This window comes from Crotalus tigris, unplaced genomic scaffold (assembly GCF_016545835.1).
Source record: "Crotalus tigris isolate CLP2741 ecotype Arizona unplaced genomic scaffold, ASM1654583v1 scf7180000018783.1386937, whole genome shotgun sequence".
NCBI lineage: Eukaryota > Metazoa > Chordata > Lepidosauria > Squamata > Viperidae > Crotalus > Crotalus tigris.
Genome location: NW_024097198.1, coordinates 1,127,539 through 1,140,474, shown reverse-complemented (window position 1 = coordinate 1,140,474; position 12,936 = coordinate 1,127,539). Strand labels below are relative to the sequence as shown.

Below are 12,936 nucleotides of genomic sequence, written 5' to 3'. Positions count from 1 at the left end.
CCACAGATGGGGACTGCAGCCAAGAAATTAAAAGACGCTTGCTCCTGGGGAGGAAAGCTATGGCAAATCTAGACAGCATACTAAAAAGCAGAGACATCAGCCTGCCAACAAAAGTGCGTATAGTCAGGCCATGGTTTTCCCAGTTGCAATGTATGGCTGTGAAAGTTGGACCATATGAAAGGCTGAGCACCAAAGAATTGAGGCCTTTGAACTATGGTGCTGAGAAGACTCCTGCAAGTCCCCTGGACTGCAAGGCGATCAAACCGGTCAGTCCTAGAAGAGATCAACCCTGACTGCTCTTTAGAAGGCCAGATCCTGAAGTTGAAACTCAAGTACTTTGGCCGCCTAATGAGTAGGAAAAACTCACTGGAGAAGAGCCTAATGCTGGAAAAGATGGAGGGCAAGAGAAGAAGGGGACGACAGAGGATGAGGTGGCTGGAGGGAGTCACTGAAGCAGGAGGCGTGAGCTTAAATGGACTCCAGAAGATGGTAGAGGACAGGAAGGCCTGGAGGAACATTGTCCATGGGGTCGCGATGGGTCGGACACGATTTTGCAACTAACAACAACAACAACAACTTTTCCCTCCCTTATTTGCCTCCCATCATTGGTCCCCGATGTCCAATCTAATTCAAACAAGATGCTTTTAGAATGGGTATAGGTCTGGTATGCAGCTGCATTCCGTTCCCAGCCATTTGTCCTTGAAGGCCATCTTGGAAAGAGACAGGGAAGTTTTGTTTTCCTCGAAGTATGCCCCCTCCCATCCACCCCCCTCCCATGTTCGTGGCAAGCTGATATGACTGGTTGCGAAGCTCAAGTGAGCCACATTTAACATGGAAAGGGTGGAACAGTGAGCCACATTTAACATGGAAAGGGTGGAATTAAAGGTAACCCTCACAACATCCATATGAACAAAACCACGGAAGACGGATTTCTTTCATTTTATACTCTGGGATGCCTGTTAATTACTATGTTCATTAGAGCAACACTTCATAATTGGCAAAAATTTGCTTTTGGTTTTCAGCTGATTGTGGTATGAGGGTTAGAAAAAGGAGTTGTGCACGGGGTCCATTTCTAGACTAGCATGTTGCCTCGACCCAAAACATGGTTTACCAAAACATTGTTAAAATAAATCATGACTCAATGTGAACTGGGACACGAGTGGAATTGAAGTCAAAATCTTTATCTTCAACTTGAGGTCCTAGAATTGGCTCATCCTCCACACCTCCAGCAAAGAATGACAGTCAGAGCATCTTCAGGTCATCTTTTTAATCAAGATGGAATCACCAACCTAGAGCTAAGGAGAAATTTCCTGAAGTGAGAACAATTAATCAGCGGAATGGCTTTGCCTTTAGAAGTTGTAGGAGCTCCATCACTGAAGGTTTTCAAGAAAAGATTGGAAAACCATTTGTTTGGGGTGGTATAAGGTTTGCTGCATGAACAGGGGGTTGGACTAGAAGATCTCCAAAGTCCCTTCCTACTTTGTTATTCTATTAATTTGGTTGAAGTCTTGCTGCTTTTTTACATATTTGCAAGGCAGGACTTCAATGGATTCCTCCTCGGGCATGACAGTTCCTAGGGCTGTTTTTATTCCTCTTAAAAAAAATCCCATGATAATCTGGATTCCATGTGGCTAACAGTCATGAAGGAGGAAAAAGAGTATTACGCGAATCAGGAAGTTCTTGAGGGAAATCACAAAATAAGAATTCCTGCATATTCCTCAGAGTAACATGAAATAATAATGCCCCTCATTTGTTTAGAATGGAAGAATTATTACAAATGCTAGTAATTACTAGAAACAAATATGTAGCTTGTTGTTCCTGGCATTACAGTTTCATTTTGGGAGCAGATGCTATGGAAAACACAGATGGTGGAAGAGAAAAACGAACATGGAGAAATCACATTTTCACCTGTCTATGAGATAGCTAGGTCAACTTTGGAAAGGAACAAGAAGTTATTACCACCTGTCAATTTAAACAGAGGATGGTGCTGGTCTTGATTCTGCTGTCAACAGATAAATGCTGAACTCAGAAAGTCTTAAAGCAATATTGTGAGGAAAGCTCTGTAAAAATAAAGCTAACAGCTAAGCAAGATGGTTATTGAGTGAGTCTACTATTTGAGGGACTGACACAAAGAAGAGGGAGGGTCACATTATTCTCCAAAGCACCAGAGGGAAGGTCAAGAAACAATGGTTGGAAACTGACCAAAGAGAAAGGCAACCTGGAATTAAGAAGAAACTTCCTAACAGCGAGGACAATTAACCAGTGGAACAGCTTGCCTCCAGAAATCATGGGCGCTCCATCACTGGTTTTTAAGAAGAGACCTAGACAGTCACTTGTCTGAAATGGTATAGATTCTCCTGCTTGAGCAGGGGACTGGATTAGAAGATCTCCAAGGTTCTGTTCTATTCTATTCTATTCTATTCTATTCTATTCTATTCTATTCCATTCCATTCCACTCCACTCCACTCCACTCCACTCCATCTATTCTATTCTATTCTATTCTATTCTATTCTATTCTATTCTATTCTATTCTATTCTATTCTATTCTATATACATAGGTAAGCATAGAGAACATAATTCAAGAGATAGGATCTTATTTTCCATATCTGCCATGTTATAAAGTTCGAAAAGGCTCCTATGTACAACCTGATTGTAAGTCCAGCTTTATACAAACTAAAGCCAGTTTAATCCTGACAGGTTACTTTGAAGTCAGCTACAGAAAATGGTCATTTGTTTAAATTTGTGACTTAAGTCCAAGGAAATAAGATTTACAAACGTGCATCAGAATACTTGGTCCATCAATTCTGATTCACAAGATGGTCATTCTCCACTTTTGTGATTGATTGATTGATTGATATGGACATTGGTCATCAAAGAAACAGTGCTCTGGCGTTGCTAATAGGATCCCCAATGGATTTTTTTGTTTGTGAGTGTCTTCTTTTCCCTCTCAGTTATGAAGCATTAATGCATCTATTGCTTTGATCCTTGAGCGCCTTAATCATATCCTACAGGGAAATGTGATATACATAAATGGAGCATTTGTGAATACCTGTTGCTTTTCTTGCAGGTAGCCCTCCAGCTACAGGTACAGGAACTTTGCAGATTATCTTAGAGGATGTGAACGACAATGCCCCTTCTCTCTACCCAACGGTAGCCAGTGTTTGTGAAGATGCAAAGGATGTAAAAGTTGTCTTTGGTGCCTTAGATAAGGACATTCATCCCAAACAAGAGCCCTTCAAATTTGAGCTGAGCAAGCAATCGGGTCAAGATAAAGTATGGAAGCTTACCAGAATTAACAGTAAGTCCATTAGAAACAGCCAAACTTTCAGCATTGTGTTGTCATTCTCTTACAGTTATCCTTCTCCCTGCATGTATAAATCAGGCTGGGTCCTGTCTGTGTGAGTACCACATTTAAGGATGTCTACACCACATCCACAAAACAAGATGGTTGCCAGGATGTTGCAAATGAAGTTCCACCTGTGAATGAAACACCTAAGAAGCAGATGGAGCTTCAATCAGATCCTGATGACCATCATTTTGACCATACTCTGCACATACCCCTGACCAAATACATTTGGTTGTTAGCCTGGTCCACCTAAATTCTACCTCGTTCTATTTATTTTAAAAAAACAAGAACATATCCATTTGTTTTCCTATTCAATATCTATTACCTGACAATTTTATTTATAAGTGAATTTGTCTAATGCGGTGTTTCTTACCCTTAGCAACTTGAAGATGTGTGGACTTCAACTCCCAAAATTCCGCAACCAACCAGCTCACCAGAGGAATTCTGGGAGCTGAACTCCACCCATCTTCAAGTTGCTGAGGTTAAGAAACACTGGTTTAATTCATGATTTCTTAGCCCCAATTTTTCAAATTGATGAACTGTTGTTCTCAATATAATCTGTTTTGCGTACTTCTTCTCAAGGAGAATCCATGACCTGCTTTGTTCAAGGTCACCACTTTTCTGTAAAATTGAGAAATTCAGAAATAAAGATTGGAAGACACTAGCCCTTAACTATCTCTTCCATTTGCCCAAGTCATCAAAATAATTCATCGCTGCCAAAAGATGCTGTGGTCTCCAACAGTTCTGAAAGGTCTCTGCAGTGCAGTGGTCCATATACTTTGTTGTTTCTTCTACAGAAAATTAGGGTTGTGGGAGAGCAAACTGCACAATGCATTGCAGTAATTCCAAACACTGGGGCATACCTGCTGGTTCTTCATCATAAACAAAATTGCAGCTACAGATATTATGGTACCCATTCTTGCCAGCTGGATCCTATCCTCAAAACTCATTTTGCTATTAGCTCAGTTACCTAAAAATGAAGTTTTAAGGAGGGAAACCCACAAGCAACATAACCTTTGTTGCATGCAGTGTCGAAAGCATGTTGTAACGAGAAAAGGCGATAGCTAAGTCTCTGATTTTCATAAAACGTTAGCTCTCTGTAAGGTCTGAAACTTGTGAATGATTTGCACAGGGCTGGAAGATCAGTATATTCTCCATATGCATTTTACTAGTGTTGTGCAAAGTTCTCAGAAGTCCAAATGTATACAAAAAGACAGATGGAGAAGAGGGCTCCCTGTGGATGCTTTCATGGCTGCATTAAGCACTCGGAGTGTTTCATGGGTCCAATCTACTTATAAACCCTAAACTAACATTTTATGATAAGGCAATATTATTAGCCTCCTATTGCAAATAAAAGAGGAGTTAGCACTAAGGGGTGTGCTAAAAATGTTCTTGGCTGGGATAACGTTTGACTTCTGGACCACCTGTCTTGTAGCTGATATTTTTTTTACCGTTCCACAGCAGGGTTTTTGTTTTGTTTTCTTTTTCAAATTTGGCAGCAAGTTAGCTGGGAATTCTGGAAGTTGTAGTCCACCCACCTTAAAGTTGCCAAGTTTGAAAAACCCTGTGCTGTGGTGTCTTCTGCAATATTAAAACCATCGCCCTAAATATAACTTCCTTATTTCCCGCAGATACCCACAGCCAAATTGCCGTTCCCCCGAATTTGAAGAAAGCCAATTATATCATCCCCATCTTGGTAACGGATCCTGGAACACCTCCCCTAAGTAATAGTACGGAACTCAAAATCCAAGTGTGCTCCTGCACGAAATACAAAGTTGACTGTAGCGGTTCTCCTACTTTTCACACCAGCACAGTTCTGATCGTCCTCTGGCTCTTCAGTTTATGCTGTAAGTAGTCCAGTAGGTTCAAACTAATATGGTGAGGTCACCCTGAGCCAATTTAGCTCAATCTGAATGGGATGGGGGGGGGGAGAGACTCTTGGTTTCTGGAGAGGTCTCCTGGGCATGAACGGTTGCTGAGCAAAGCATGGGCCTCCTTTAGACATTGTCTGGGTTGTTGAGAACAATGGAGTCATTGGTGCTCGCTGTGCTTGATTGTTGTTTTGCAGACATTTCATGACCCAACTAGGGAACATCATGAGTGCTAGAAGGGAGTTGTGTTTGCAGGGAGGAGGAGGAGGATTGTGGGGTCCTTGGTGCTCTCTGAACTTGATGACCCAACTAGGGGATATCATCAGTTCTAGAAAGGAGTCAGATTTTCAGGGAAGAGGAGGAGGAGGAGGAGGATTGTGGGGTGCTTGGTGTTCTCTGAAGTTGACTGTTTTCTTGCAGACATTTCATGACCCAACTAGGGAACATCATCAGTGCTAGAAGGCAGTAGGGTTTGCTCTCTGTGGAGTGCTCACCACCAAGTGCTTGAGTTTTAGATATTAAGTGCAACCATGTCTTCTTCCTGATAAAGATCTCATAAGGCTATTAAATGGAAAACCCTCAGCACAGCTACTCCACCTTCTTGTGCATATGTGAAAAAAATGTACAACTGGGAATGTTATCAGAGATAATATTTAATCTTTTTATATTAACATTATAAAATTTTTTATCCAAGTCACATTTTTGCTTGGTCCTCTTGAAGCAGAGTAATTCATCAGTGCTTCCCTTGGAACTTCTGGTGCCTTGTAGTTCCTCTGAAGTTTTCTTCCTTCTTAAAAGAAGCTTCTGGGGTTTGTTTGTGTGAACTTTATTCTCAGACGGTCTTTTCCTTATTTTGGGGGGATGAGGACAGGGGTGGCCAGCTTCCTTGATTTCTATTATCCAATGTCCCATCACTCTGAAATTTTTCTGGGTGTCAGTCAGTCAGTTGGTTTATCATCTGTCTGGCTGGCTGTCCAGCCATGCATCCAGCCTATTATCCATCTGTCTGTCCATCTGGTCCATCTGTCCAGGAATTCTTGGACTTTATTTTCTTCTGCAAAAGAAATGTTGAAAGCAGACTGCCTTTTATCAAACTGAATAAAGAAGGAGTGGTAAAGACGGAGAAGGAGAGGAAGGAGAAGGAACTGTAAAGAAAGTGAAGGAGTTGAGGAGGAGAAAAGGAGAAAGGAGTGGAGGAGGAGGAGGAGGAGGAGGAGGAGGAGGAGGAGGAGGAGGAGGAGGAGGAGGAGGAGGAGGAGGAGGAGGACGACGACGACGACTTTCTGCTAGCATTCATCTAATGGGGCCCAGTAGCCCAAAGGTCTGTCACTGCTGAGTCCACCAGAAAAGCAGAAGCAATAACTGCTAAAGATAGCTGTAATGTCTGCAGATTTTCTACAGATATAATTAGTGAGTTCCAGAAGAAAGCGTTAAGAGATTCAAGCCAGAGAACTAGCTAAGCAATTTAGTTTTGGATTTTTGCTACCCTGCCAAAATTTGCCAACTTTACATCTGGAGCTTCTTTATTCCAAAGGCTGAAGTTTCTTTTTACAACCACCATTAACTTCACAGCAATATCTTTTGCAGACCAAATATTCCTAGGAATAATCAAAGATTATGATGCCATTTAAAAAAGGGGGGGGAACCCTACTACTACAAGACCTTTCATGTGTATTGAACAGATGAGCTGTCCCTGTCGCTTTGGGCAAAGTTATGGGCTTAATTTTTTGCTGTACTAACAATTTAGTGAAATCCTTTTTAGTTATCTGCCTCGCCTCTTGGTGATTAGGTTTCATAAGTGCACTTCTGTGTGGGAGGTAAAGTAAAAGGTGGGAGGGGGGTATTTTTGCTTGTTCTCACTTCTAAATTTGTGTGTGCACATTTACAATCTGAGGATACAGCCATGAGCAACCATTTTGGTAAGACAAAACATATTATCATTTAAATGAGGCAATTATCTTCTAAGATTGGAACATGTGCCTCTTCAGTAAGTCACTGAAATGATTTGTGGTTAGATCTTCTTTCCTTCCTTCCTTCCTTCCTTCCTTCCTTCCTTCCTTCCTTCCTTCCTTCCTTCCTCTCTTTCTCTTTTTTCTTTCATTTTCCTTCCAGCTTTTTCTTTCTCTCTCTCTCTCTCTCTCTCTCTCTTTCATTCATTTTCCTTCTGGCTTTTTCTTTCTTTCTTTTTCCTTTCCCTCTCTTTCTTTCTTTCTTTCTTTCTTTCTTTCTTTCTCTTTCCTTCCTTCCTTTTTCTTTCTTTCTTTCTTTTCACTTTTTTTTTCTTTCTCTTTCTTTCTTTTTTGTTTCTTTCTTTCTTCATCAACCCCTAACCCCATTAAGTTTCTTTATCAATAAATCACAAGCATATTAAATGGATCAGAAGTCACCTGTTTGGGAATATGGAGCCATTTCCTCAAGAGCTGCCTGGAATCTTTGTACCTTTGTCCCAAAGGGTTATTATTATATTTTTTTTCTTTGTCCCCCCCCCCCCCCAGTCTGAGAGCTGGCCATGAGAGCTGCAGCCAACTACTAAGTGAGAAGTATCTGCTGTGCTGCTGGCCTTCACTATGGCATCTCTAATATATTAAACAGATATACTTTTTCAGTTGATTCATCTTTCCAGTCTTATTTTCTTGGAGAATGATTCTCGTGACCCAGTTCACTTGGCCATGAATTTATTTATCTCTATCCATAATGTCTCTGGTTTGGCTAACCCAACTGGAGTTAGTGGGCTGCTTCAGTTGATCTTTGCTGGAGTTCCCAAGATAGGCCCAACACCCCTCCCTTGCATTTATGCCTGCATTTATGTCTCAAACCACAATGGACTCTGTGTTGTTGTATAGCACAGGATAGATGTAGAGCTACTGCACATGAATGACTGAGAAGTATTTTTGTGGGGAGTCCTTAGTGTTCTCTGAGCTTGGTTGTTTTCTTGCAGATGTTTCATTATCCAATGTCTGCAAGCAAACATCGAAGCTCAGAGAGCACCAAGGACCCACAGTTCAACCCTGAGCTACAACTAGACACAAAGACAGTTTTCCTCCATGCCATCACTCTGCTAAACAATTAATTCCCACAACCTTATCTTATGCCCTAGGACATCAAACCATGTAGTAGGGCTGTATTACTATTATCCTTCTCATCTTTCCTGTTACCTATTTCTTTAGCATCTTATGATGACCCCTTTGTTGGTTGTATCTTATGATTTATGTTGATTGCTTTTATTTAGCATCCTATAATTATCACTGAATGTTGTATCTTATGATTTGTGGTGATTATATTTTATGATTATGATCATGATTTATCACTTGTTGCTTGTATATACACTAAGAGCTTATGCACTGGAGACAAATTCCTTGTGTGTCCAATCACACTTGGCCAATAAAGAATTCTATTCTATTCTATTCTATTCTATTCGTCTAGTCTAGTCTAGTCTAGTCTAGTCTAGTTTGCATTCTATTCTATTCTATTCTATTCTATTCTATTCTATTCTATTCATCTAGTCTAGTCTAGTCTGCTATTCTATATTCTAGTCTATTCTAGTCTAGTCTGCAATCTATTTTCATCATTTAATCTAGTTATTCTAGTCTATTATGTAAATAGTTGTCTAGCTGTAGTCTAAAACAGCTTATCGACTGTCTATTGACTGTTCTAGGAGATGTGGATCATGGTCCATTTGCAGCCTGCTTTAAAGAGAAGGGCATGCCATTTTGAAAACAATTGGATCACATGCATTACCTTAATCTTTTTGATCTGGGTGCGAATAATTATGGAGGCATGTAAAAGGTGACTGGGGTCCATGGATTGCAGAGGTCAATGAAAGCCGTAAACAGCATCTGCGGTCTTCAGAAAGAGCTGAGACAGGAAAAAAAGAAAAGAAAAAAGAAGTACACTGGATGTGCAGAGATGGAATAAGTTGTGCAGAGCCTGCACTGAAATTAACTTGTCAAACTAAGTGTGAAAGGCCTCAGGTGTGCAAGGGAGTTGCATGGCACAGAGATGCCAGGATCATCTCTGCAAGAAAGCCTCAAAGATATCCAGATATTTAAGCATCTATTAATTTTCATCAATCTTGCAGCCGAAATGGCAATTGGCAATAACTGTTTGCCCTTTCTCATGTTCTATCAATGAGAAACACACAGATTATGTCAAGCAAAGAAAATCCAAGAATAGAATTTAAATCTTTTGCTCTTATGTTTTTCTTTGTTTCCTGGTCTTTTTCTTTTTTCTTTTATTTAAATGGCCAATGTAATTATGGGTGTTTTCTGCTCTAGCCTTAAATCTTTATGATGAATTGCTCTGGCACATGGGTAATTGAATGTAAATTGCTTATAGTCATAAGTGAGCCACCAAATAAATGTGCCTAAAGATTAGAGGAGGGATTAAAATAAATACGGTCTTTAAACTTGCCATATGCTTCCTAATAAATGATGTTATTGCTCATCACGCAGGTCTGTAAGAACTCCTGACATTTAAAGCTGGTCTATCGTTTCGCCACGGTGACAAGCAAAGAGCATACTATCCCCAACAGAAGTTCACCTCTGACTTTTTCGATTCCTTCTTCTCCAAAGCTTTGGTTGCTTCACAAATTCAGCTCAGCATCCTCCCAGCGACTGGATTGTATATGACAAACGTGCGGCAGCTTTCGCTCCAGATTCCTTCCTCAAGAGCATTGAACACGATAACCTCTTGTTGAAAAAGAGAGCAAAAAAACAACAACAACAAAAAACCAACAAAAAACAAAACCACACAAAATAGACAGAATCAAAACTTGGTCTTCTGGGAGCCCAATTCTGCGATGACTCTGTCTCCCCCTGCCTCTCTGTCACCTTGTTGCTATTGAACTGTTTTAAAACAATTGTCTGTGGGTTAGTATTTGTATATGTATGAGTGTATGTATATGTATATATATATATTTATAGAGAGAGAAGAGATATACCGATAGGATTAGCTTTTGTATGGCTTTCACATTAGGCTTGGGGGGGTCAATGGGGCAGAGGAACATGGAAGCCAGGTGATTGGTGACCACCAGTAGCTCCGCTCAGCATTGATGCTACGTGTGAAATAGAGTAACCCAAGGTCTCTCCACCAGGGTAACTTTAAGAGTTGTGGATTTTAGCTCCCAGAATTCCCCAACCAGCACAGCTCTTAAAGTTACCACGGTTGAGAAACAGTGGAGTAAGCCAAAGGAGAGGGCATCTGGCAAGAGGATTGTGTGAAGCAACTGATTCAACAGCATCCCTTAAAAAAAAAATGAGAGAGAGAGAAAATCTCCCTATGTTTTATAGTATAGGATACCATCATTTCCTTTGACTTTCCATTTCATTCCCCAAGGATTGGAGTCAAACGTCTAGCCCAGCTTGATATGCTCAGCCAGTATGGGGGAAGATCTTCCATTGGATGGCAGGCTGTGAAGATGAACGTTTTCACAAGAGAATAAAAATTTTAAAAATCCTGCTCTGCTCACCCTTTAGAGATTTCCTTTTCTTCTTCCTCTTCCTCCTCCCTAGATTAAACTTTCTTTGCCTTCTCCTTGTCCTCCTCCTCCTCTCTAGATAAAATCTTTCTCTTCTCCCTTCTCTTTCTCCTCCTCAGATTAAATGTTCTTCTCTCCTTCTCTTTCTCTTCCTCCTCACCCTCAGATTAAACCTTCTTCTCCTTCTCTTCCTCACGCTTCTCCTCTTTTTCATCCTTCTCTTCCTCTTCCCTCTCCTTCTCCCTCCTCCTCCTCCTCCTCCTCCTACTCAGAGGGGCAGACATTTCGTACAAAGGGTTTTATTCTCTTATGCTGATGGTTTCACTGGCTAGAACTGTTTTGTGTTAATTGCTGGGGCAATCTGCCAGCTTTTTCTCCTATGAGGATGGTTGGGAACGGACTTGAGGAAGGCCTTAAGCTACTTAAATGTTGACACTTACTGAGAAGCCAACCTTCCTTGGAAAAACATGGGCACAAATAATAAATACCACACCATCCTTTCCTGACATTTCACCATCGCATTTTAGAAGTGAAGTTCAACTGGGTTACAACAGTAACTGCTAAATTACTTTGAAAGTCTATGCCTTAAGATATTCAAAGGACTGGCCTTACCCTGAAACCACAAAATAATAGAACTTTTGAGTCACCTTAGATCAGGTTGAGTGCCAGGAGAGAAGAGTTGGGGGTAAGCAACTATTCCTACGTTGACAGAGCAAAATCCTTCCATGGGAGGGGGGGGATTGCATGGCAAGAAAAAAACGTTCAACTTTTGCCTTCTCATTGAAAGGCTACCTAATGATCTGTGACTCCCTTGTATACAGGAGAATTTTGTGATATCGTAGCTCCTGCAGGTTGAAGTAAAACATTGCCATTTTCTATAGAATGGGAAAACATCATTCTCTGTTGTTGTTTTTCTAAAAAGAAGATGGGAAACTGCTGGCCTCCAACTGTTGCTGGACTCCAACAGTTTCAAGTCCGTCATAGATGTCTGGGGGGGTGATCTAAAAGGGCCACAGCGGTGTCATCAAAACTCTGCCCATGTTTTGATGTGCCTCACGCAATTAAACAATGGGTGGAGACTTGACAGTACCATCACAACTCCCATCTTGACATCTAGCAGAGTCTCCTAAACTCCAGCCAATGTGGTCAACCATTAGCCACAATCTGACTGCATGGTTTTCCCTTCCTTGTGTTGGGTTGAGATAGACTCAAAGCCCCCAGTGAAAGAAAGCTAGCTTTTTTTCTTGCATAAAATAATTAGTTTTGGTAGGAGAAGCTCAAGAACTCATGATTATCTGATCCCAGCAACTCAGATATGTGTCCACCACAAATTTGGAGGCAAGTTTCACTGAGTTGTCTTTCCATTTTCTCTTCCCATTTTTTAAAAAAATCTACTACTAATCACCAACCAGTTCTCTCTCAATGCCTAGAGAAGCTAGCTCTCACTACTCAAGCACATCTAAACTGAAAAAGTTATATAAATATATACATATAATTTGTTTTTGAGTATATTATATATACATACATATTCACAGGTACACACAAAGAGGCACACAAGCGCACACTGGGATTTATTTAAAAACTAACCAGAGCTTTTTGTTTTGTTTTCAGTATGTATGAAATAACCACACTTGTTTGCAGAAAAAAAATAAAAAAACAAAAACAAAATAGGAACAAAGGGTGTTCCTTATGTATGAAATGGAAGCCTTTTTTAAATATATATATATAATTATATATATATATATATATAATTTGGTGAGCATGTAAGGTAATGGAAAACTTCTCTAACTGTATCATCAAAACGATCATCTTGTTAATAAATTGTAAATGATCCACTCAGCTCACAACAATTTTTTTTAACGACAAAGGAAAAATTAGCAAAGAGTAATAAGTGACAGACTGTGGCTTTTAATAGAACATGACAGTAACTAGGGGTAAGGTAAGTGTCTTAGACTCTTTTAATAAAGTTGCTTATTTAAAGTCTGAATTGCAGAAATTTCCTTTGTAATACAATGTTATAGCTCTAAAGTTGGGTTGGGTTTGGACAGAGCATACATGTTATGTTGTATATCTAAGCATTTATTTCTTTGTCATGCCTCTCTTTCCACAGGGCTTTTCCTGATCAACAAATCATTAAATAAATTCACCCCTATTTTTATCTTTTTCATACTGTTACACTAGTTAGCAAATGCTTTGGGGTGTAAGATGCCTAATTTTAATGTCCTAGTTAAACTGTATATCTT

General features: G+C 40.2%; 1 protein-coding gene across 1 annotated transcript in view; it reads left to right on the top strand.

Moving 5' to 3' along the window:
• Positions 1-10,471, top strand: part of CDH13 (cadherin 13) — a 250,018-nt gene extending 239,547 nt beyond the window's left edge. The window contains exons 11-13 of the mRNA XM_039355996.1: positions 3,068-3,298; positions 4,978-5,193; positions 9,669-10,471. Coding sequence (XP_039211930.1) covers positions 3,068-3,298; positions 4,978-5,193; positions 9,669-9,676 — 455 coding nt within the window. The 3' untranslated portion in view covers positions 9,677-10,471. The remainder of the gene's footprint in view (positions 1-3,067; positions 3,299-4,977; positions 5,194-9,668) is intronic.
• The last annotated feature ends 2,465 nt before the right edge of the window (positions 10,472-12,936 follow it).